The sequence below is a fragment of the Odontesthes bonariensis genome, chromosome 12 (genome assembly GCF_027942865.1).
Source record: "Odontesthes bonariensis isolate fOdoBon6 chromosome 12, fOdoBon6.hap1, whole genome shotgun sequence".
Classification (NCBI taxonomy): Eukaryota; Metazoa; Chordata; class Actinopteri; order Atheriniformes; family Atherinopsidae; genus Odontesthes; species Odontesthes bonariensis.
Window position 1 is genome coordinate 17,164,776 of NC_134517.1, and position 22,120 is coordinate 17,186,895.

At 41.5% G+C, this 22,120-nt stretch overlaps 1 protein-coding gene across 4 annotated transcripts in view; it reads right to left on the minus strand.

Moving 5' to 3' along the window:
• The window catches only part of arhgef7a (Rho guanine nucleotide exchange factor (GEF) 7a), a 28,825-nt gene extending 7,429 nt beyond the window's left edge, over positions 1–21,396 (minus strand). For 3 of the 4 annotated variants that reach the window (XM_075479347.1, XM_075479350.1, XM_075479349.1), the window contains exons 1-18: positions 20,911–21,396; positions 17,078–17,161; positions 10,185–10,269; positions 9,903–10,036; positions 9,503–9,701; positions 9,329–9,417; positions 7,670–7,764; positions 7,404–7,499; positions 7,067–7,189; positions 5,523–5,661; positions 5,383–5,442; positions 5,123–5,269; positions 3,316–3,402; positions 3,134–3,212; positions 2,917–3,056; positions 1,646–1,867; positions 1,452–1,545; positions 358–447 (exon numbers count right to left, since the gene is read on the minus strand). In XM_075479347.1, the coding sequence (XP_075335462.1) occupies positions 358–447; positions 1,452–1,545; positions 1,646–1,867; positions 2,917–3,056; positions 3,134–3,212; positions 3,316–3,402; positions 5,123–5,269; positions 5,383–5,442; positions 5,523–5,661; positions 7,067–7,189; positions 7,404–7,499; positions 7,670–7,764; positions 9,329–9,417; positions 9,503–9,701; positions 9,903–10,036; positions 10,185–10,269; positions 17,078–17,161; positions 20,911–21,075 (2,128 nt within the window). In that variant the 5' untranslated portion in view covers positions 21,076–21,396. The remainder of the gene's footprint in view (positions 1–357; positions 448–1,451; positions 1,546–1,645; positions 1,868–2,916; positions 3,057–3,133; positions 3,213–3,315; positions 3,403–5,122; positions 5,270–5,382; positions 5,443–5,522; positions 5,662–7,066; positions 7,190–7,403; positions 7,500–7,669; positions 7,765–9,328; positions 9,418–9,502; positions 9,702–9,902; positions 10,037–10,184; positions 10,270–17,077; positions 17,162–20,910) is intronic. The other variant, XM_075479348.1, reaches the window with a different exon arrangement.
• Between the last annotated feature and the right edge of the window lie 724 nt (positions 21,397–22,120).

A 22,120-nucleotide genomic window follows, 5' to 3' on the forward strand; every position in this document is an offset into this window, starting at 1 on the left:
CAGAGGGAGGAGATGGTGGTCGAGGGAGGTGAGGAGACGGTAGGGGGGAGTGGAAGCAGCGTACGTAAATGCAACAAATGGTAAATCATAAAAGCAATGACAAATGGAGGATGGGCGGATGGAGAAAGTATGAGGGAAAACAACAATATGAGAAAGGCACTCGAGGTAAACCGGATAAAATGGAGGAGAGACAGAAAGAGAAGATACTGTTAGAAGGATCAGTTCAGAATACCAGCGTTAAAGAAAGGTGCTGAGTACAGAATACAGGTAAAGCCACTACAAACACAGCAAGCACCAGTATGGGCCTCTCTTTCTTTGTGCACTGACATGTATGAGTAAGATTCAGCCTTTTCTTACTAGAGTTAAGAGTCTGCCTGGTTTTGGCGCTGGTGCAGTATGCCTCAATAACTTTCAGGATCTGGGCGTCTTCTTCCAGAGCAGCTGTACCTGAGAAGGACAACACGCCTTTGTATTCACATGCTTCGTATGGTACATAATACAATTTAACATCACTTAAAATATTAAGAGAATCCAGAGGAATCTCTTTGCAATGCAAATATACATACTGTATATACATATATACAAATATATATATATATATATGTATTTACAGTATATGAATATAAAATCAATGTTTGTGATCTTCAGGTTCTCAATAACACTACATTTAACATTAAAGCTGCAGTCTGCAGGATTTGTTGTTGTCATACGTAAAGTCCTAATTTTTGGCATTTTAAGAGTTTACATGATCTATCAGAACGCTTGAAGTTGAAAACGGTGACCTCCGTAGTCGCAAAATGCAAGAAATGCTTATTTTTTAACCGAAAAATAAAAAGTTATTCAACTTCCTGTCCCGCCCCACCAAAACACATGAGAACTCGTGCACGTCAACTCACCTGTCATTTGCGATCATGGAAGACACAGTAAGTAGACTAGCCCGTAATGAAGTTCAATAGTCTAGATAAATAACCGTGGGGACGAGCCTACCTTGTATCGCGTGTGCACAATCGGTGATTGACAGGCAGCAGAGCCCAGCTAGTAACCTGATTGGTTACCTTTTACCGGTCCGGTCTGCAATTTTGTAAACAAACCTGCTGGCTTTGGAGGGACCTAGCGGGACATATAGGGGACCTAGAGAACTCATTTTTTTTTGTATTGGGGTATTTAATGTACTACTTTCAGAATACCCGGACAGTTCCAGGCATTATGCTTGAAAAAGAGTTGCAGACTGCAGCTTTAACAAATGATTCCGTTGCATCTGTAAAAACATTAAGATAATACTTGGAACATTTTGGGGAATAAACTACTGGCCTTTATACTGGACGTTTAAATGTACAGCTAGACTCAGCAGATAATCCATTCGAAGTATCAACAAAAAGTAAGCAATTTCCCATCGTGTCAAACTATTTGTTCAGAGTGAAAGAAATTGAACGCGAAGATTTTAAACATACTCTTCCTCAAGGCAAATTCCTCCTCAGACTGTTTCCGCTCAGGTTTGCGCTTCGGAAGAAGCTTCTTCACGCTTTTAGGACTTTTACTGAGATCCTGCACGTGGAGAGCAAAAAGGAAGACAACTGTATGTGAAACTTATACATTAAAAAAACACAAAGGTGTTCGACCTGCATTAAAAAACACAGTCCCTCACCTCCTTATAGCAGAGAGCAGCAGAGGGCCGTAGTGGTGGTGCAGGCCGCAAGCAGCTCAGGCTCCAGGGTTTGGGGGTGTTGGGTGGTTCCAGTGGGCCCCACATCATGGTGCTGTGGGATGTCCCATGGGAGGACGGATGAGGCAGGGTGTGATAGGTAGGAGCTACTGTCATGGCCCTCCCCTCAGCATGTCGGGATGGGGTGAGGGGGTGAGATGGGAGCTGAGGAAACAAAACATTTGGTTCTTTTTATTTCACAATGGACAGTTCTCGTTTTCTCCATGACAATTACCCCTTAATAACAATAATGGCAAAGATGCCATCTACATTGTCCATACTGTTCTTCTGTCCAACTCACTGGCATGTGATAAATAAATGAAGACATTGTTCATTTATCTTCTCTTTAACAAAATGCAGAAAACCAGTAGGCCTCATTGAAATGCATCTCAGTTAATGATGGAGAGTCAGGTACTACTGACTGTCTATATGATAGTTGATGATTTTGCTTCTGTTTTAAGCTGCCATGATGACAAATAATTTGAATGTTTTTTGTATGAGTCTATTGTTTCATTTTGAGTTAATGCACAAGCATGACATTTTGTCTCTACTGTTGTTTGTATATTGTGTTACCACTACTGTTGAGATGCAATCTGTCATGCTCATGGCACTAAGTTTTAATTCTCAGTGCTACTTTTTTGGTTAAGTGGAGTAAAAAGTTAATAAAAAGTGCAACAGAAAGGCAACATGAATGAACAAAATGTAAAATCTACAATCTAGTTCAGGTCCTGGCAGTATAAGTTGCATGTAAATTAGTAGCCTGCTGGTGAGGACTAAAAAAATTCCCACATTCCACATGATACTCCCAGTTTTCCATCAGCTAAAACCAAACCTTGATATAAGGTCCCATATTCTATAGTTACTTCCTGCCATAATAAAGTTAACAACATGCAGTTTCCTATTGTAGAAAAATTATCAACATTGTTGATTGTTTAGTCACTTTTATTACATTCTACCAATAAAGTTGATTGTTTTGCATTTGTATTCATTAAATGTAATTTTGCATTATTCTAATGAAAGAAATAAGCCACTTTACAAAGGCCTGCATAGGCACTTGAAATGATTGCTAGACATTATGCAAGCCAACCTCTCTAAGAACCACTATTGATTTAAAGGAGCCATAGTCAGCTAGAAATCAGCCCACGTATTTGACTCCACACTGGGTGCAAATGATTAGAAAGAAAACGCATGTGATGCGATCATAAGCTCCTGACCGTGTGGCAGGGAACAGTGAGCGGTTTGTGGCTGGGCGCTGTGGCTGCAGTGTGTTTGATCTGCCTAGTCAGATGGTCCACCCAATCCTGCAGGTCCTGCTGGTTCGTGCACATCACCAGGAGACGGTCAAACATTGTACCTGCAGGGACAGTGTTGTTCAAGGCATTGTCTGCAAGCTAATTACTTCAGCATTTTACTCGTATCATATAGTCTTACCATTGAGCTCAAAGGCGTTTTTATGGGCTTCACAGTCTTCTAGTTTTGTTACGATCATGCCAGCCAAGGGCAGTTTTCCCTGCAGAGACGAAACACGTATTTTAAAAAGCACCGTATGTCCACAAAAGCTTCCGTCCACTAATATTTAAGGACAAAGTCTTTTAAAGTGTAACATTACTGACCTGGAATATGAAGCCACTCATCCTGGGGCTCGGAGATAGCATGAGGAGGACATGGGGGAAAAGCATGAGGTAACGCTCATTCTTCTCCTGACAAACAGGAAGAGACGGGGAGAAATGTAGAGAATAAATGCACGAGAATAATGAGGTGTAATCCAGTTTGCTTAACTAACCTTGAAGACGCACTCTTGTTTGGTTCCATGCAACACATAGCCTCATACCAGATAGAGAGCATTTCAGAGTGTTTTTTGTCTGCCTCAGTCTTTACGACGACCTATGTGCATATTTTTCTAGTAGCTAATGATGCTTATTTTCCACCCTAACAACTGCAACAATCCAATTCCATGCCGTGTCCTCTTTGGCATTTACATCACACAAAAAATTCTGGGGTGTAATATAATACATCCTGCAACAGCTTAAAGCTGCATTTAGATTCCGAGCTAAAATTATGAGCATGCACAGAGCCAAACGCAGGAAAAAGCCAGATTTCCACTCTCATCCAAAGAGTGTTAAAGGTCAATTCTGCCAACAACAATAACTCTACACAATGTGATGTCTGTTATGGATTCTTTATACTGCAAAATAATAACAATAGTTTCCCGCTTTAGGGTCAGGGCTAGGTTTAAGGTGTGTGTACGTGTCTGTGTAAACAGAAAAAAATATAGATCACGATGAGAATAAGTTTGGGATCTAAAAACAAAATGGGTAAGCCTGATCGGAAGTGTGAACAATCCTCTTTTATGAATATCATTGTAAGAGTGAGAAACCTATTTATTTTTCTGTAGCAATATGAGGAAACAACCAGAGGTCTGAACTAGGTCCTGCGTTGGACTTCCTACGTCGCTCATCTGCTCTGTTTAGCTTGATGTAGCTTGTGTTGAAAAACAGAAAATGCACATATCGTCAGCTCATGCCGAAACTCATTGTGGTGTATCTCGTGAAATAACAGCTGGAATAGCAGCTCTGATGGCCAGATTTCAGGTAAAAGGCCGAGTTAAGATCCAAGAAATACAATAACTTAAAATCGCTACATAAAATCTCATAGAAAATGTAAACTGCTGAGGATTATTGGGGGACACGTTATTGGTTAAATTTGTTCACAGGAAAAAAACAAAAAAACAAACACTATGCATCCTATGCAAGCTTTAGTAGTTTATACTTTAATGTTTTTATTGAATAAGTAATCCCCTAATTTTACATCTCTCAGATTGTACAAATTGTAGGCATCATCCTAGTTCACTGCATAAATGTAAACATGCAAATATATTCACGATATAAACTGCAAACCACAGGCTAGCATGAATGAGGAATTTTACACCCAAGATCATCCAATCAGAGAGCAGAATTTATTATAATTGGAATAAAGCTAGTGTCAAATTGAATACATTGTATCGTAGCAAAAAAAACAAAACATATGGATAAATAGAATTATTTCTTATTGACCAGTAATATTGTTTCCTTACAGTATGCGCCTGTTGTGAAAATTATTTAAATGGGTATTGATACACATCGCAGGAGCGGGAAACCACTAATCTAGAGAGCAACAAACTTGCCTAATAATGTGAACAAACTACAAAGAAGGCTGTGCCAACTTTTCATGAGTTTTAGTGCCTGTATATTTAGAACTATCTTGAGTTTAAATCCATCAGTTGATGACGGTAAATCTTGGCGAGAACTAGCCAATGTCTGAATGTGCGTTTGATAACTTAAATGAATTAAATGACAGCAAAAAATGAATGTGTGCACTGTGCTATTGCATTTACAGTACAAGAGTGAAGTGCAGGTGAAGGACGCGGATGGTGTGGGCTACCTCTGGCACCGGACTCTGAACCAACACCTGGCTCATGTAGATCACAGAACCCAGGGTCTTGATGTCGTCCCCCTCCCACAGCCGGATGCTCTCAGTGAGAATCTGCAGCTCCAGCTCCTTTCGTTTCCGGACCTCCTGGCACTGAGCCTAGTGTGACAGGAGCAGACAACTGCTTCAAGGCCTGCTTTCATTTAGTCTTTATTAGATAAAGCCTTGTTACATGCTAATGTCTGACTGAAGAGGAAGTGTGGTGAGCTTACAGACAAATTTTTGAAAGCCGCCATGCACTTCTGAATGTCTGTCCGGTCAGGATGACCCTCCTAAAAGAGTAGAAACATGCTTATTAACCACACAGATGAACACAATATCCCTTAACAACCATCTATGCCAAAGCACACACCTCCATGTGTCTATCCAGCTCTTGGAGTAGGGTGAGGTATTTATCCAGTCTCATAAAGGGTTTACTGAGGCCTGATGTCAGGTTGAGGATCCCAGGACTGACTGCACCACGCCCCTCCATGAAATCCCCGAGTACTTCGCTGAGATAGTGAGACAAAAAAAAAAATCTATTGAAAACTCACCATCTAACTTTGGTGACCAGCAAGTCAAGTGTTTTGAATTTTTTTTTTTGTCTGTTTATGTTGAGTCTTTTGATTAATTATCAAGTTTGCCAACCCAGATCAACCCGCAGGAGCTTGTTAAGACATCTGTAATGTATTTTGCTGTCAACAGAGAATAAATTCAGGATGAGCAGGGAAAAAATGTAGTGGCCATCAAAAGGGAAGATTGCAATAAGACGAGCCTAAAAATACTGAGCCACCCCCTCCAGACAACGTGTTTAATCTCTCTAGGACCTCACTGTAAGTGAAGAGAAAAACTTCTCAACAATCCTAACAGTAGCTATACTTTGAATAGCACAAGACAAGCCAAAGTTACTTCTTTCTAATTTTTGGTGAGGGTTATTCTTTTTCATCCATTGTAGTTTAAGATCTGAGCACTGCTTTTTAATATTTTGACGCAGTTTTGTCTTTTGTCCCCCACCTTGTTCACTGCAGTAGTGCCACTCTCACGAGCTGCTATTTAGTCCACAGAATACAACATGTTGCCTGGTTTCAATCTCCTCTAGTATCTTGCAGAAAGTTGACTTTTCTCTTTTGGTCTACAGTTATTCCTGACCAAACCATCATGGATGTTGGGATTACAAGAGAGGAAATCAAAAAGGCAGTTGTAATCAAATAAAGATGATCTGAGAAATAGAAGTGAAAGATGTTTAAGTTACTAACTGTAGTCTAAGGACCTGCTCAAGAAACCTTTTTTTTTTTTTTTTTAATAATCTAAATCTTTTTCAAATATGCCATAAGAAAAAAAAAAGAATAGTTCAAGACTAAAATGAAGTATAACTTATATAAGTATAAGGGAGGCTTTTATAAATGAGGTGTCTATTCTATTGTAGCAGGTCAGTTATTGAGAAAAAAAAATCCACCTTTTGTGAGATGTGTTTCTCCACTACTCCTCACAAAGTAGTCTGGTATCAAGCCGCTGCCGATGTTGGTGGTTGTGTTTTCACTTTTGAAACAGTCTGATAAGCTAGATTCAGTTCCGGCAGCCCTCCACGATCTTGGTTTTTCACTGTTGTTTCAGTGTGATCTGGCGTAAACTGCTGGACTCTAATCATCCTGACCGTCCTCATTGTAATTTTGCTCCAGAAAAGACATTTAACTGTTTCTCCTCAGCAGCTGTTGCATCTCAATATCACAATACTTGTCACAATAGGTATACGACTCCAACATTACTACCTGCCCCGTTTCCCTCTTAAATGCAAGCTGTCATAAACAGTTGGTGTAACATGAAAACCATCATCTGACTCCGTGTGACTGCCTGCACTCAATGAGAGCAGGTCGCGACCTGTAAAATGACATTAAATGCAGATAATTGAAAACATACCTGTGTTGGGTAAGCACATTAACTGCAGAGGGGTGGTTGGAACAGTAACCAACGTAGAGAGCCTTCATCTGTGGCATGAGGTTGAGAAAAAAGCCACCCACCCTTTGTTGGTTTTCTGGAAGTCTTTAAGAAAAAGGTGAATGAGTACATGCACAATGGGTTCAACACGTTGCAAAATCTCAAATGTATAATACTGTAATCTCCAGAGTCTATGATTGAATCCAACATCTCTGCAGTACATGCAGCACAACACTAGATGTCCCTCTGCTTATTACAAAAACAGTGCCGCAGCAGTGAGAGTGGGTGTGTGCGTGTGCATGTGATGGGAGGGACTAACTTGGTGCACTCCTCCAACGACTGGACCAGCATCTGCTGGAAGGTGCTGATCTCTTCAAGGTTCCCCAGAATCAGAGCCACATCCGAGCTGCTCAGCCTGGAGGAAAAAGCGATGGTGCGAAACGGTAAGATGGTAACAACTTGTTCGGTGACACGTAAACGTAAGAAAAGTGATCTTTGTTGTTTAGGCTCTGTATGAATATATGACCGATACAAGTTCCTGTTATATAACAATCATAGTGTATTTCATTTTTAAAGAAACCATACTTGTCAATGTTTTGAAGAGGTCGCAGATAGTTTGCCAGGAGGCTCTGGAGGTCCTTTGAATATTCTGTCTCAGTCTCTAAAATGTTCTGTAGCACCTAAAACATAGAGGGAACAAAAAAAAAAAACTTTACTGTGTCAATGTTTCATACCCTTTGGTTAAACAGCTGTCTTATTCAATATAGCCTTATCTAAAGGGGTTCCAGTTGAAGTTCATAGAACAGGATTATAAAGTAAGCCACATGAAAAACTGATTAGGAGCACAAAATCTGAGCAGAAAATATCAACATTCAAAATATGGGTTACCAACAGTTCACCAGAGCACTGAGCAACGACGATTTGATAAAACTATAATTACACAGTAATTACAAAAAAGCTTGGAGTTACTTTTGACCATCTGTCCTTTGACCCACATATAAAACGGGTTTCTAGGACTGCCTTCATTCATCCTCATAACATTGCCAAAATTAGGAACATCCTGTCACAGAGTGATGCAGAAAAACTGGTCCATGTATTTGTTACGTCAAGATTGGACTACTGTAATTCTTTATTAATGGGCTGTCCCAAAAATTCTCTGAAAAGCCTGCAGCTGATCCAAATTGCTTCTGGTGAGAACTGATCATATTTCTCCAAATTAAGTTTCTCTTCTTTGGCTCTCTGTTAAAGTCAGAATAGAAGTTAAAGCTCTCAATGACCAAGCTCCATCATATCTTAAAGATTTCTTAGTTTGATATTTTCCAAAAGGAGCACTTTGCTCTCGGACAGCAGGTTTAATTGTAGTTCCTAGAGTTCCTGAAAGTAGAATGGGAGGCAGAGCCTTCAGCTATCAGGCCCCTCTGTTGTGGAACGGGCTGCCAGTTTGGGTTCCGGAAGCAGACACCCTCTTTACTTTTAAGATTAGGTTGAAAATGTTCCTTTTTGATAAAAGCTTACAGTAGGGGATGGCCTAGGTGACCATGAACCATTCTTTGGTTATACAGCTATAAACTGCTTGGGGACCTCCCATGATGCACTGAGCACCTTTCCTCACTCTCCTCCCTTTGACTCTTCATGAACTGATGACATTATTTTGTCATTGACTTGTGTTTTTCTTTCTCAGCAGGTATCCCACGCCCGGTGTTATCGTGTTGACAAATTATAAAAATAAAACTGAATTGAACAGTATTGAGGGCTGCACAGTGTTTGTCTCTGTGTAGCTCTTTGGACCTGTCCAGGGTATACCACGCCTCTCTCTCAATGGCACTTGGGATTGGCTCCAGCCCCCCCCCCCGAACCAGATTACGTGGGTGTATAGAAAATGGATGGATGGATAAACAGAATTGAAGCAGATACACAAAAGTGTTTTAAAGCCACTAGGCACATAAAATGCATACTTCCCTCTATGTGAGATAGAAAATCACTTCTGTCTAACAGAGTCCCATCATGCAGATGTGATCACAATTTTAGATAACTGAGAAGACTCTCTCAGGGGAGATGATTTACAAATGGAAAATCATAGATGCAGGCACAGATAGGAAAAGAGGCATCAGTGAAAGCCCCCAACAAACACAGTGTATTTAAATGTCAACATGTCAGTGGAGACGGAAGAGGCAGCTGATTAAAAAAGTAACTGAATGTGATGGAGGACAGTTTTAAAAAAAAACTGCAGGGCTGCTTCCTTACCAGGTTATAGTACGTCTTGCTGATTGCAGAAGTGTCAAAGCCTTTAGGCGGGCTCTTGAGGGTGCCAGACTTCGGTGACACTTGTTTTTCTGTTGGCAGTAAGGAAGTAATTGTCCAAATGTCATTAGATCATTTTTATCATCAATATTTGCCGTCTGCACTTGTGGCACCTACCAGAGCCTTTGACCTCACGGACATAGTTGCTAGGAAACCACCCAGTCTTGCCACTGTGCGTCCCTACCCACCAGCCGCCCTCCACCTGACGAGTCACGCTGATGATATCACCCTTGTTAAAGGTGAGCTCATCCTCATGGGTCTGCTCGAAGTTGAAACGTGCCTTCACCAGCAGCTGTCCACTGTTTTCTGACATGTCCTGATAGAGGAGGAAAGGATGCCACCATGAGAAAAAGAGTTGAATACAAAAAAAAAAGCTATACAAATCAACAACTTTTTTTCTGTTTTTTTTTTTTTTAACTGTGATTAATTGATGGCTTAAATAAGTTAACATAAATGCAATCTATCTTAACAAATTATGGATTTCATTTTAGACACATGTATTGAGTGTGGATCTTACCAGACTGCGAAATTGGTTCTGCAGCAGCTTGGAGGATCGGCTCAGTGAAGGCTGAGAGGACAGTGACTCAAACGACTTGATGCGGAGGGCGGAAGAGTGTCGGGCGCACACCGAATCGCTGCCCACGCCAATATCTACACAGAAATGGCAGAGTATAAATAAACCAGACCTGGTATCTTCCGCCAGCACCCACACACTTTTAGCTATTTGGCTTTCTTCTATCAGAAAAAAAGGGGAAAAAAACCAACCCACATAGACGTTCCATCTGTTTTTTTTACTAACCTGCAGTCACTTTATTGAGTGTAACCAGACTGCTGAGCACCTTTGAGAAGTTCAGGCCCAGCAGCAGGTCACTGGCCTCGAATGGCTGTGGGTGATAGAGGACAGAAGATGAGAGGCAGAAAGGCATTGGCAAATGAATTTCCCATTTTAAAACTAGTAATTTATTGCAGTTCAGCAAGGACTGTGGCATCAGTTGACCCTGTGCCAGCGCTGAGCAGTCAATCAATACCTCTCGCCACCTTTCACGGCAATAATGAGCAAAACACACAAGCTCAGCAGACTCGCATTCATCTACAGCAGCTATGAAGAGACACAACTCTCAGTATTTCTGCACACTTTTTATAGCCAAAGCCTCACATGTAGCATTATATTCCTTTGCAACATTCAAACTGGCTGTGGTTGTAAATGCAAAGGCAGATGTCATACACCCAGCAACAAATGCAGACATAGGTTTTATATCAACAAACATTCTATGGTTGCAGCTGACAGTTATTCTGTTCACTTTTCTTTTAATAACTGAATTATTCAATTAACTATTAAATTCATAGCAGTTCCAGAAATCAATGCCTTGAATGTTGTGCAAGTGATTCTTTGTATTACAGTAGTGCTTTGTCTGACCAACAAAGACCCACACGTATTTAATTCACAATAATATAAACCAATACCAGGATTAATGGATTTTTTATTTTTTTTTGTTAAGTGGCAGTTATAAAAACAGACATCAATTAAAAACCATTGAATACATAGAAACACTCGTACAGCTTTTTCGGATGCACAAACTGCACATTGCAAGCTTACTAAACCTATAACTAATACAATCTTTTTTTTTTTTAACTTCCATTGTTGTCCAACAATAATGCACTCGGTTAAGCTTTTGTTTATGTATCGGTCCCGCATACATTATCATGAAGCAGTCAATACTAGAGCATCGAATGTGAATTCATGCACCGCTTAGATCTGTAAACACACTCATTTCCCCTGTTTCACTACTGCGTATTACAACCTTTTTTTGACCAGTGCAAAAATGTGTGACAAAAGCAACAAAAACTATTGCGCAATGAATGCTGCATCAGTTGTAGCCAGGTGCGCGATGTCGACGGTACATATTCTGTGATTTGAAGTAATTGGCTTCATGAAAAGTCCTGCGTTTGACTGATGTTTGCCCACAGCTATGTAAAGCACTTTGGATGCCCTTGTTAGTGAATTGTGCTATGAAATATAAATGAATTTGCCTTCCCCTGTCTCCAGCAGTGTTCAGCTTTGGGGACACGTAATCAAACTACCTCCTAACCATGTCAGATAATTTCACTGAGTCTGAATCTTATCCTTAAGGATGTTGACTTGGAATTCATTGACAATAAAGAATGAATAGATAAATAGGATTTAAAAGAAGACAAAACCCCTCCTTTAAAATTTTTTAGAAAACTGTTTGGATCACCACCACCATGACTGCCACTGGCTTGTCAATTAGTATGAATGGCAGTGATTGTATCTCTGTCGATGAATGTAGCTGTCCTCTCCCTTCCTGTGTAACGCCGTCATGTGATGAGTTACTCTCGCTTCAATTACACCAAGCACCAGTGAGATATGAGTCTCATTCATCTTCACTCTGATTACAGATCTGTCCTCAGGCGAATATGACTGTGTTTGAGTAGGTGTGTGTGTAAGTGTTGCGCGTGTGCTCCAAAACTATAAGACTTTCTGAGCATTCAAGCAGAAGCACCCTTGATTTAAACTACAACTCCCACTTGGAATTTGTACTCTTCTTATTTTCTGTCATATACGTAAAGTTACAATTTCAAATTAACTTAAAATTGTTTTTGTAATCAAAAAGCATCTTTTTCCACTGTTATAATAAGTTATGGTCATGTGTTATGGTACAGCTCACAGGTACATGGTATAGCCACTTTGAAGGCTTCTGGATGTTGGCCAATCACAAGTAAGAGGGCTTTAAGAAACAGGCCAAAAAAGGCTTTCTCAACACACTGAATAAACCCAGCAGGTGCATAAGGGGTCAGCATAATATAAGAAATATGTTATTTTAAGCTGTAAGACTGAAGAGCGTGAAATAAGCACAATAGGTCCCCTTTAACTTTTCTTCCCCTCCTGATATCTGCAAAATGACTGCGATTTCCCCTTCTTCACCCATGCATTCATCCATTTAATATACCTGCTTAATCCAATTCATGACGCAGGGGGGGCTGCCACTGGGCGAGAGACGGGGTACACCGTGGATGGGTCGCCAGTCCATCGCAGGGCAACACAGAGACAAACAACCATGCACACTCACAACCACTTCTAGCGTCAATTCAAATTCACCAATTGACCTAAAATGCATGCTTTTAGATGATAAGAGGAAGCCGGAGTACCCCCCCCCCCGGAGAGAACCTAGCATACAAAGGGGAGAGCATGCCAATCCCCGGCCGGCATTCAAACCAGTTACCCTCTTGCTGTGAGGTAACAGTGCTAACCACCACACCACCGTGAAGCCCTCCCTTTCTTCCCTGTAATTTTAATGTGTTCAAAGCCAAAACATAATGAACGATGCATGATAGATTCTCATGTAGAGGTAATGAGTATGACTAATGAGACAAGCTTCAACTTGTTTGTTGTACCGCAGCATCACAGACAAGCAATGATCCTTAAAAGCAGGCTGAGACAACGGAGCAACACCCCTTTGTGACTCAACATGCTACGACAGTGCAAAAAATTGCCCACGCGCACTTCATTAAAGAAAAGTGTGCAACAAACCGCCCAATGTACGTCAAACTTAGTGGGACACATATCAGATCTCTTATATACCAACTTCAAATCAAAACAAAGAGGAACAAAAAGCTCATTATGTAAACACTCTCTTGTCCGTATGATGAGAATTCACACCCATATTTATTCCTCAGCGTTAGTCTCCTATTTTCCTTTTATCTTTGTCCGATTAAAAATAAAAGTGCCTGACTTTACGACAGCGGTTCTAAACATGAAGGAAGGGCAATCAAAAAGTTTTCTGTATCCCTTTACAGTGAAAGGGATACAGAAAACCAAGTCTGTCACCTGACCAGCCGATCATGTGTTTCAGTGCCTGAAGACTAAAAGCCCACAAGACATGTGAGAACAGTCCAAGACGAGCATATTTCAAGTATAATAAGCATATAAGTGCTGCTTATTTACGGATCTTTATCTTGTGTTAATGGCGGCTTACTGAACATGATATATAATATATATATATATGTATACACACATTTATTTACATACTTTCTTTCTTTTTGTTTGTTTAGTTTATCTGCTTCTCTTTTAATGGGAGACTGGGAAAACATCTTCAAATACAAAAAGATTTAATTGGAATCGAGGACATCACTCTCTTGTACAGAAGGGGGTGATGATCTATTTACAGTATTTAACAAGGGAAACTGGAAGATCCGGTCAATAAAAACATAAACAAAGCCGAGTTTGCTTGTTATCACAGCATTGGTGACACGGCTAGTAACAAATTTGCTGCGGGACTGGCTGTCGGGCTGTTGGTTAAGAAGACAGGAAGATGCAGATAAGAAAAGTAAGGATTAGCCGATTGTCTCCACAGATTCAACACACAAAAAAAACGTCAATGAGCTCCGACAGTGCATTACGCGTAGGCACAGACAGATATTCAACGACACTACAGACACTTCAGACAGTTGAATGCAAGCTTGGTTTATCAGGGCTTTTAACCTCCTAATCACCACGCCAGAGAAAGATTTTAATAACTAAGCTACAGGTCTGCCAAATTTGTTGCAAACAAGCAAATTCTACAATCGTTTAAGCCATAAGTAGCTTGTCTGCCTAGACAAAGAAGGGCTGATATAATCAGGCAAAAGTGGTAAATATTTTCTGGTTTCAGTGTCTTTAAGTAATTGTCACTTTTGAACCAGTGTTACATCACTTTCATTTTTGTGTGCCATCTGAAGAAATCTGTCGCCTTCATCTTAAGTGCTGAAAAGTTCCGACTGGTGATTTTTCTCGGTTTTATTTGTCATTAACGGAATACATAACCTTAACATAACCTTAAAGGTGATAGAGAATGGTTGAATGGGGCATTAATCCTTGTTCTGTGATGTGATATGTAGCCCAAAAAAAATTGGTTGGGTCTGTAATGGCTCAGAACCTCCCTAAAAGGCTCTCTGAAACAGCTGTTACTATGCTGGGTTTAGAATGCGTCTTTTTCCGTCGTTTCAGAGCTTATCTGGCAACCTCATTATGAGATGCAGGTTGCCGTTGCTTGATTGGCTGCAAGCTCATAAGAATCAGAATTCGTTTTATTGCCAACTAGGAATTTGCTGCGGCGTAAGGTTCAAACATGTAACATAGGATAAAAAATAAAGAATAAAAATATATGAATATAAAATGTACAAGGTGTGTACAACAATACACAGTATCCAATATACAGAGCAACAACAGTGCAGCTTCATTAGTGCAATTTTAATTATGGTAAAGTGACTGGGGCAGGTTATGAGGTGATTATGAAGTGTTCATAAGTCCGACTGCAAGGGGGAAAAACTGTTTTTGTGACGGGAGGTTCTGGTCCGAATGGACCGAAGCCTCCTGCAAATAGTCCATGTGCAGCGTGAGAAGGGTCAGCTGTGATCCGACCTGCTCGCCCCATAGTCCTGGAGAGGTGCAGCTGATCACCGGAGCGAGACACAGACTGCAGCGAGCGCGCAGCGAGCTCATAGCTCGCTGCAGTCTGGGTCTGTCCCTGTCGGAACTGACCATGAGCTGCTCGGAACGGAGCTTTGTGAAACTGTACTCCATGAAATGCGCAGCGCAAAGGAAAAGTCGGCGGTTGTATGTACTGGGGATGCTGTTAAAAATAAATAAAAGCCATTGATCGCGAACATTGCTTTCCGGGGGAAGAATATGTAACGATCGTAGTCCGCTTTCACAGCCTTGGAAGGCTCACCTGTTCCTGTTTCTCGCCGAAGGGGCGTGTCTGAAACGGAGTGGCTGTGGACTTGGGTGCGGGGGGGGGGGGGGGGGATTTCTGAAAAAGTGACGTCACTTTTTCACAAAAACGGATAGGGGGATATATATTAAAAAGGGGAGTACTTGAAACAGAGGTTCTGACGCTTGCTGGCACTTCGTGTGTACTCCCCACAGCGGGGAGACTCAGGACTAACACCAAAAACGGGAAAAAGACGATTTTGATTCTCTATCCCCTTTAAGTTGATATGAAGGTAGATGCATGGGTAAGGTTCCTCTTCTATAGGGACCAGAGGGGTCATGGGAACACTAAAATTCACTTCCTGTGGTCAAAAGCCGTTTAGGAGTCAGTAGCAGCAGCTGCTCAGACATCTAAAGCATCTAAACTGATCCAAGTACTCCAAATTACATCTAAAAGAAATCAGCCATGTTACAAGAAATGCTGACCGCGCGTGCAAACGTGTGCATCTTAACTCCACCAAAGAGAAATCGGTTAGAACTGCAAAAGCCCAGCATCACTCTCTCCGTGCCTCACATGTGAGCAGCCAATGCTCTAATCTGCCGCCACAGCTAGCTGGGGTCAGAGCCAGCGGTGCTCTGGGCTCTGGAGAGAAGATCATCCTTTTTTTACAGATGGCGAGCAGCAGACTGCCGTGGCCCAAATTGCTGTAATCCTGTGGTGCCCAGCTCACTCAGAAGTGTAAATAAAAAGGCACAAATATTGGATCGGACGTGTGGGCCAACCAATATAGAGCATAAGAAGACGAGTGGCGAGAGTGGAGAAGAAAAGTACATCCTCTATTGAAACGCAGCATGAAATAAAGCGATGGGGGGGTTTATATGTCACCATATAAAAAAAAAAAAACGCTGATTAATGCTCAACGCTGTTGCCTGAACTATCCCTGTAGCAAGCCTAAACCCACCCCCCTCCAAAAAAAACACAGGTCCTTATCAATAAAACAGCCATGTGTGTCTTTTTTTTTTTTGCTGCACATGCATCAGTTGTCTAACTACCAAACAGCACATTTCACCAACTCGGTGTGACAGCTCTGCGTTGCCCCAGCTCCACCTCCTCTCGTTCAGTGGCTGAAGGCTCTGCAGGGAGAAGCAATGCTGAGGAACACTGAGTTGCATTGTCACACTGGGGTAGTTCAATGACCCCTCTATGCACTGGCCAACACGCAGACATAAACAACACTCTGTCCTTAACTCGTTTAAGATTACTGACATACTTGCAAAAACAGCCTCATGTTCCTACGCAGGCCTGCAAGGGTGAGGTGTTCCATCTGTGTTTAAACCCTGATAATAGCACAGCGTTATAACTGTGTTACAACAAGACCGACTTACACAGCCATGGTTCTTTATTGTTCACAGCTGCAGGTTTTCTTCTTCTCCCTCTTTTTTTTTCAGTAATGGTACACTGAAAAGGGGGGGGGGGGTGCTTGGGTGAACTGCTGGTGACAAAGCCACGCACGAGCCCACGGACAAAGCTCTGCATTAATTAGAAATCGTAAACATTAACCAGCTGCTTTTTGAATGTAATTCTGGAGCGTGAACAAGTTCCCCCTGCGTGGGCTTTCCTTGTAGGCTATTTGTTTATTTTTTCTTATCAGTTGCCCTTCCACTGAGATTGCCAATGTGTTGGATATGCATCGCCCAACTGTACGGTCAGAGGAAGCTTTCTCAGCCGTGCGATGGGGATTGTTCTCGGCTGCGGGCACACTCCTCCTCCCTCTGTCAGGGGCTCCGTCCCTCCACCTCATGAACGCATTGTCTATTGTGTGATCTCAAACGTGCAAAACTTGGCGGTTTTCAACAGCTTCTACTTGGAGTGAAATACGCAGAAGGGTGTCCTCGTAAATACACATTTTAAAAAAGCAACAACAACAACAACAAACAAAGAAAACGCCAAACATAAGCCCCAAACCTGAAAATGTACTTACCTCGACGCGGAACGATGTGCAGCCCTTCAGAAACTCCTTTATGTTGCTCAGGCACTCGCCGTCGTTTTTCGGTTCTTGGTAAATCTGAGGAGACGGAAACGCTGATTAGACCTCAACTTCCACCTCGCGCAGCGGGCGGCTGGCTTTTTGCGCCGCGCTTCTTTGTGAAATGGTTGTTTTTAACAGAGTATCTCCTTCTTCTTCTTCTTCTCCGACACGCATTCTACTGACTGTGTGTGCATTGGGCCTGACACTCCGGGAGGCTGAACACAAACCCCGCAGTAGGGAAGTGGAAGAGGCTGTAGTATTTGCTCGAGGGAAATGACGTTGACAAATAGAGATCCCCCCCCCCCACCACACTGATACAGTTGTGGCCTGAGGGGTCCTCTGTTTTCTGAATAACGCCCTTAAACTTTTATTTTTCATATTAGAACTGGGCAGAACGTTTGGAGGACTTATAATAATCCAACTGATCAAACTAAAAAAAAAAAAAAAAAAAAAAAACACTAGTCACTGAATCCATTCAAAATGTGCTAATTAAGAAAGATTTTGGAAATTGTAGATGGGTGTATATTCATTTTCGACCTTACAACAGTGTGGCTGAGGCAGCAATGAGTGGTGCGACCAGGTTAGAAGAAGTTGATTTAATTATTTTTATTGTAAAAACTTACACCTCTAAGAAGTGATTTTTGACACGCCTGCAGTGCTCTACTTAGTTTTTCCAGATGGCAAAGAAAGTTTGACCCAAACTTGTGTAGTTTTCTTTTGCCTACATTAATGATACATTAATGATGGCATATACTCGGTGTATACTGTATTACACGCAGCTACTGTACATATGGCATACTGTACGAACATGGCCCAAATCCGCTTTATCTTTGGGCCTCTAGGCTCACAGCCCTTGGCATAAACCCATGTCAAAACCGGATTATGACATCACCCATCTGACCCACGCTACACGTGCCATGTTCCAACTGTACTAGAAACAATACTAGAAACTGAATTTGTTTCTGGTATTTTGGGGATTTTTTTCACTGACATCCTCTGGAAAGATGGCTTTAGTATTTGTATGAAACACATACAGCGATGCCACTTCATTCTCAATGTTTTCCCACCAAAAAAAGAGGTTTAAAAAACAATTTAACGTGTGAAGTCGTGCTGAGTGATGTGCCTCAACACACAACAGATGCCTTTCTGCCACAAGGAATTAGTCAGAGAAAGAAGTCTAATACACGTTAGAGTTCCAGTGTGCAATATTCATAGAAAATGTGCAACATAAACACTGGGAACAATAATTTCATTGATGTAGACTCACGTGAAAATAAAAATCCTTGTGTTTTTGTTACCCCAAATTGAGCCATTTACATCTACAGACGGCACTGCACAAGTCCTTCTCCGTTACATCTGTCACGATGTTTCTACAGTAGCCCAGAAAAGCCGAACCAAAAAAAAAGACAATTGTCATTTTTGAGACAGAGTTTCAAGTGATTAAAATCCACAGCTACCAACTCCACCACCACTTCACACATACGTCTCCTTCAACTGTCGTCAGGCAACACAAAAGTTTGTTTAATTTGGTGACTTTAGTGCCAAGTACGATGCTCTGAAATTGGTTTGATTAAAGGGATCCTCTGTGCCTCATTTCTGAAAATTGGGCATATGCTTAATGTTAAGTGCTTAAATACACATTGAACTTTGACCCAATGGTGGCAATAAACTGCTTGAGGTGCAGACATGAAACATCTTTAAAAAGAAGCCAAGCGCAGCCAATAAGCGTGCCAAAATCTTTTTCTATTTGGATTGTTGGGGCTGCCAGGTGCCAAAAGGTGTAGAAGAAACGAGGTGAGGAAAAAAGAGAGAAGGAAGAAGGATTGTAAGGCATTTTCATGCTTTTCTCTAAGTAACCTCACATTTCTTCCCCTCGTAATTAATAAGTAGCCATGACATATACACATTAGGAAATGCTACAGTTTAAAAATGGAATCTCTAACCCAAATGGGTCTCACAGTGAAACATGAAATAGGCACGAAACAAAAATCATTCTATTTGTACCGACGGACAGATTTATATAAAGCACGTTTATATGAGTTGACGGTTTTGTTCATGTCTGCATCATGTTTTTTGTGCTCTTCAGAAGGGCTTGTGGTCGTTACCCATGAGGCCAGGAAAGGGACAATTGTAACGTTTGGTAGACACTGTGAGGAGACTACGTATTTAAAGGCACACCACCATATTATCCTAAACCTAACTGTGTAGTTTTTAATCCCTAACCCTCACCAACAGGTGAACAGAAACAAAGATTAAAGTTAAAGTTATTAAAAGTTATTAAAGTTTAAACGATTGTAAGTTTAGATAAGAGACACTGTCAGTTGTCTTGAATGACACTCATATCTGTAACTCCACTTACTCCACTGTCAAACTCCTCCAGCCTCTGTTGAGGATTTTTTCACTTTTTAAAACTGATGGGCTAATCCTTTCTTTGTTGACAGTTTCTTGAAATACAGTGAGACTTTATCCCTACATGCAGTTATTGTTGTGCCCATATACTCAAAAGAACAAAGGACAAACCATTCCGAATTTGTAACGGAGATGCTGAAATTTCTTGCTACTTGTCAGCCAACACACATGCAAGTATATATCTAAAACACACATTTCAGAAAACACTAAACAGCTCAACCTGAACACACAACATTTCACAAGACATTTCATAAACCACATTTGAAGATGCAACAAAAAAAAAGTCAGAAATGTACAAACACATTTTCTGAAATGTTTTGTTAGGTTTATTTTTTCTATTCTCTATTCATTTTTTTCTACTTTATTGTGGTTTTGGTTTTTGATTCTTCCCCTCACAGTTACTTTACAGTAAGACACGCAACATTGGCCACACAGTGTTTCAGGCCTCAGTGTGAGCCGCTCGTTTCCTTCTTTTATAGGAGACTACGGCAGGCTGTATTTCAATAGACCATTTAGAATACGATAGCCCAATTTAGGTGTACATCAATTGGTCTCCATGCGTGCAAACTAATCAAACGGCTGAAATAGTGTCACAGAACGTGGGTATAAATAGAGGAACCTGGCTGCTATTTATCGGGCGGTGCAGATAGCCTCGAGCAGAACATCTCCCTTTGGGAAAACAATGCCTCCTTCAGGTGGTTGTCTAAATCGGCGAACGCTGTACACGGGCAGACACAAACACTGCGCTGTTCCTTTAAAAAGGAAGAGGGTGCATCTCAGTCTGTGCGCCTTTGCAGTCAATGGCGGCCCACTCGTTTAGATGCTCTGTGTACAGATAGCCTCTTATCCCTAAATGATCATTGTATGCGTAGAAAAATACACCGACGTACAAGCCATGGAAGACATAGGTTATTAAAAAGAAAGAAAAAACAAACAAAAAAAACACAACCACCCAATAATATCAGGTATGACTGTTAAGGCAATGAAAGCATATTAATCGAGGCCTTCACTGTAAAGACCATAAAGCATCTTGCGTTTAACACCCCGTGGAAATTTTGATGAAGCAGTTTCCCTTATGTTTCCTCATTTAGGACAGATCAATACAACGGCTCTTCTGTTTTTTTTATTTTTTTATACGCTGACACGGCCAACGTATGTGCGGCCACAGTGCTGTTGTAGTAGTAGACAATAACAAGGGCTGCCGTGACCTACAAAAGAAATTGCCTCATGGATCAGTGGGCAAAAATAGAGGCCAGACAACAAACCCGCGTCGGTGTCACGGATGTGGACAGCACACAGACACGCCGACGGGGCGGGTTGTGCAAAGGAGTTCGGGTGGTGATGGACGGGCGGGTGGGGGGGTGTATTGCTCTTACTTTCTCCGTGGACCCCGGGCTGAGCCGCTCCAGGAGTCTGCACAAGACCACCCCATCTCTCAGGGAGCTCTGCAGAAAAGCTTCAGGATCCGAGATGGTCTTCTTCGGCGATTCCAACACCCCGAGCGTAATCAACCATGTAACCGTCTGCTCCGCCGAATTCATGTCCAGGCGCAGCAGATCTTACTCGACAAAGAGGCGGTGTTTTTGGTATCATTAACAGCTCACCGCCCTGGTTACGCTGTCATCTGTGCGTTAGGAGAGAAACACCATTATTCCTTCCACAAAAAAAAAAGAAAAGGAAAAAAAAAAGAAAAAAGGATGCAGTAGGTGAGACAGAGAGGCTGCGGGAAGCCCTCTACCTCGGCTGGATGCGGATGATGATGACTGGCAGTTGGGAATTCAGCAAGTCTGTTTTCCTCCCTCGAACAGTCTGTTTTCCCCCAGTCTAACCTGGAAAGCTGTCAAGAGCGGTTGGCTGTGATGCGTTGAGGCAGCGGACTGCATACATGCGCATCGCAGCCGCCAGCCGCTCATCTATTGGATGACATCAGAGAAGAGGGACAAGCCAGTCCAACCAGTTGTTAGTGCACTTCAGCTTGTCATGAATAGGCTTTCACTGAGCGGCTTTGCATATCCTGCTCTTTTATCCGTTTATTAAAACCACGCCACAGGCTCTCTGTTGTTATCTGCGGTGAGCTGTGTTTTTTGGCCAGGCTTCAATTTGAAAGGCGAAGCAGCTGAGCAGACGTCTCTCTCGTCTCTATTTAGAGACACGTTTTAAAGAAGTTATGCGTCCTATAAACCTAATGCAGGCAGCAGGACATTTTTTTAGAGAGCTGTTTCAGGCTGTCATGAATTATGTTTTAAGTTCAAGCCTCAGAAAACACTGGTCGATGAGCCCACCAGGCTTCACAATATATTTTACAAGTAAGGAGCAAAGAAATTAAAACTGGCCTTTGGTATTAGCAATATCTTTTACTTGTTAAGTCATTTTCCATCTTCAGGTCCATTGTTAAAAATGTTAAAAAAAGAGTTGATATGAAGCTCTTGAAAGAAGCACACCAAATATTATTAAGTAGATCAATTTAAACGATAATTAATCTTAATTTGATCTATTTCAAAAGGTTTATGATGAACTTGAAGGGTGTTTTTTTGGGGGGAAACTGCAGACACAATTAATCTTAAGATGGCACAGGCCAGTGAAAGG